This window comes from Branchiostoma floridae, chromosome 12 (genome assembly GCF_000003815.2).
Source record: "Branchiostoma floridae strain S238N-H82 chromosome 12, Bfl_VNyyK, whole genome shotgun sequence".
In the NCBI taxonomy this organism is placed as follows: Eukaryota; Metazoa; Chordata; class Leptocardii; order Amphioxiformes; family Branchiostomatidae; genus Branchiostoma; species Branchiostoma floridae.
The window spans coordinates 15,532,496-15,535,841 of record NC_049990.1 but is presented as its reverse complement, the minus strand read 5'-3'; the positions used below and the strand labels follow the sequence as shown (position 1 = coordinate 15,535,841).

General features: G+C 42.7%; 1 protein-coding gene across 3 annotated transcripts in view; it reads left to right on the top strand.

Moving 5' to 3' along the window:
• The window catches only part of LOC118427778 (general transcription factor IIF subunit 2-like), a 14,828-nt gene that overhangs the window by 3,203 nt on the left and 8,279 nt on the right, over positions 1 to 3,346 (top strand). For all 3 annotated transcript variants that reach the window (XM_035837706.1, XM_035837708.1, XM_035837707.1), the window contains exons 2-3: positions 2,616 to 2,686; positions 2,926 to 2,950. In XM_035837706.1, the coding sequence (XP_035693599.1) occupies positions 2,616 to 2,686; positions 2,926 to 2,950 (96 nt within the window). The remainder of the gene's footprint in view (positions 1 to 2,615; positions 2,687 to 2,925; positions 2,951 to 3,346) is intronic.

Below are 3,346 nucleotides of genomic sequence, written 5' to 3'. Positions count from 1 at the left end.
TCTAAACAGCACGTCATGAACATACTTCTCTTTTGTTGTACGGTCTAGTCGAAGACAGATCAAAAAGACACAAACTGTGGTACTTGTATTTCTGGCTGGTAGAAAGGCCTAATACCTCCCAGACAGAGTTATAATTTTACTTCCTCAAAGGGCCAGTCAAGGGGCCGGGCTGACATGCCAGGCTGAGTTCTCTGACAGCGCTAAAGAGTAGCAATTACTACGTCTCTCAATCAACTACATTTATTTTGTCCCTGGACAAGCGCCTGTTGCTGTTTTATTAAAAGAGACGTGACAGGTGGAGCGTCTGAGATGACCGGGGTCACATGCTTGGCGCTTAGTTCCCTTAGAGAGTTGTCTGGGGGATCGGATCCCTAAAGCAGTGTGTTAAACTAACATTTGCTATAAAATGAAAAACAAACTGCTGTATTCCAGCCTTGTTTTAAGAAGCAGTCAGTCCTTGTTATGTACATTGAAGAATAAATATTCAATCTTCAAACCTTTAACCGATAACGTGAAGGGGAAAATGTCAAATAAATGTCCAATCCTCTGACAGCACCCGTTTCTGCCATACCCAGGCCTGCAGTTACGTGGTGACCTAAATATGACCTCCTTTGTTTGGCCAAACTGCCTGTTGTAACATTTGCCACTAGATCAAATGTTACACTGTGAGTATGGTATCGTTGTTCTCAACATCAACCACAAGCGTCGTTTCTATCTCCCTTAATGTTGTTGTTTATCTATTTGCAGACCCTTAGAAATTTAAATTCAGACAAGTAACATTGAATAGATATCAGCTTATCTTGCTCGTAGGTGGCTTGACAATGCACTAAGTACATGCTCTCGACAATTTGTCTATATTCTGCTAGAGGGCGCAGCTAGATGAGAGGCTGAGAATTTCTGAGGGTATGAATGGGGGTATCTTGGTGGCCTGACGTGATGGCCAGGCCAGGTAGACAGGCCAGGTAGACAGGCCAGGGGCCCAGCCCAGCTCTTTCATCGAACCCCTTCAGTGGAAGACAAAAATATATCCATACACATGGGATATGGATTAATGTCATCCTTTACCTGTGATGTGATGTTTTTTCAAGTAGCTAGTTCATGGAGTTTGTTTGTTTGTTTATATAGCCTCTGAGGGTTATCTTATGTGTACGTTTCCTCTGCAGGTCGCGATTATGTCTCGACAACAGTTAACGATGGATTCACGATAACAAATAACGTTTTACTTAGAACTAAAATGATTATGTCCAATAATAGCCTGAGTACCATCCGGAAAGTAGTCCGCTCCTACATTCATTATATACTATATACAGTCGCTTCTAGCTCTGACGTGCACTATACACTATATACAGTCACTTTTCTGTGTTTCTGTCTGGGAACGCGGACCATCTTAACGTCTGGAATCGTCCAAATTTTGGACGCAGGTGTTGATTGGTCCCCACATATGAGTGAATTATGGAATGGATTCAAACGGTGTTCCAACACCGGAAAAGTCCTGCATCCCCTTGTGCATGCAGACCCCAACCTGTTGTCATCGAACAAGTGCTCTAGAACCCTGGTCCCATTCTTTGATTCGCTCATTAACTGACATTAGCACCAAACGGTTTGAATATGCATGTCTCCAGACAGATAGCAGAAGCGAACATACGAGCGAACTACTATCCGTATGGTACCCAGTAGGGCTGGGTACCGGTACAAAAAATTCAGGTCCAGGTCCGGTTCAGGTCCAAAGGATTAGGTCCAGGTCCGGACCTGAACCTGGACCTGATGCAGTATGACTCATACCAATGGTCCATTTTACTACAAAGAAATCTGTTTGGTGGAGTATTAGACTTACACTGGCGTTTTAAAACCATACAACGCTAACCGCACCTGTACGATTGGCTGTAAAACTTGGTAGAAATAACTATAAATTCTACTCTACTTCACTCTTCCATTTGCAAGCGCTAAAACGTGTGAATGCCTGATAAAATAATCTATTACTTTTCGAATCGGTCCAACATCCGGTCCACCTAATTTTTTTTAGGTCAGGTTTTTCTGGACCGGTCCAATAAGAAAAACCGGTTTTGTACCGGTACGCAGTACCGATACCCAGCCCTAGTACCCAGGCTAACTCAAACTGGGATGGACCCCTACTCTTTTCCGTAAGTGTGGTGGGATCTTTTGTATGCACGGGGTATGGCTCTTCTTAAACATGTAACCTCCATTTAACGTCCTGCTAGAGGGATGTCCCAAACAAAGCTACCTACTCATTTTCACCTGAGTAAAACGAGGACAAGATCGGTGGCACGACAGACTGGATTGAAACCCAGGACTTCTGGGTTCTTGGCCAAACACCCTGCCATTATGACCCCACAAGGAGACTCTGCTAACCCGGGGTCATTCCCTGTATATAGGACTGTTGGCTTTATGTCCCCATCTAAAAGGAAAATGCAATCCCTCACACAATGCCCAATCAGGGCTTGAACCTCAGCCCTCTCATCCAGGGTATTAGGAGTCCAAAAAAGTGTGAAACTTCGCCCAAGGCTGAGGTCTACTTTCCCCTGCAGTAACAATGACTTTATCACATGTTTGATTCTCGTGAATACCTGACCTTACACTCGATCTTACACTTACAGGTGCCAAAGTACATGTCTAACAAATGGATGACAGTGGAAGATGGGGAGGTGGGCACTCTCAAGATCAACAGGTAATCTTGCACATTGTCAATGGACACAGTGTCACATTTTACATCTTGACTAGTGCTTTTGTCTCTAGAAACAATCATACACAGTACATGTACATGCTATTAGAAATGTTTTTGCCATATTCATACATATGTGCTAAACTGCTTTCTGTCATTGCTTATGGTTGCCTGTACATTACATGACTGTATTGTTGCCTTTACTGATGTTACATTAAACTTGTCCATTGTTTATTGTTATCTAGGAGACCAGGAGCTCCCAAGCCAGAGGTGTGGACTTTCTTCTAAACTTGTAATCTTCCAAGATTTAGTCCTGTAAAACTTAAATTGGTGACACAACTGTTACTAGTGATAGTACGGAGAACATCAATTTTTCTTTTGTTGATAAAATTTCGAAGGCTGTAACTAAGCGTAAGGATTTGTTATACGGCTACTTCACAATCTAATGTACCAAAAGGGGGTCACTAGGGGTGAAAATTCAACTCCATTTTATTCTTTTTTTGTTGTTAGCAGTTCAAAGGTACACACCTTGGGCATACTATCCTAAAGGATCTCCGCACAACGAGCTTTTATAACTTCTGTACATGGGCTTTTATAAATGGATCACTAAGGGGGTACGGACGCTACAACTGTAGAATTACTGGAACTGCAGCATACTGTATATTC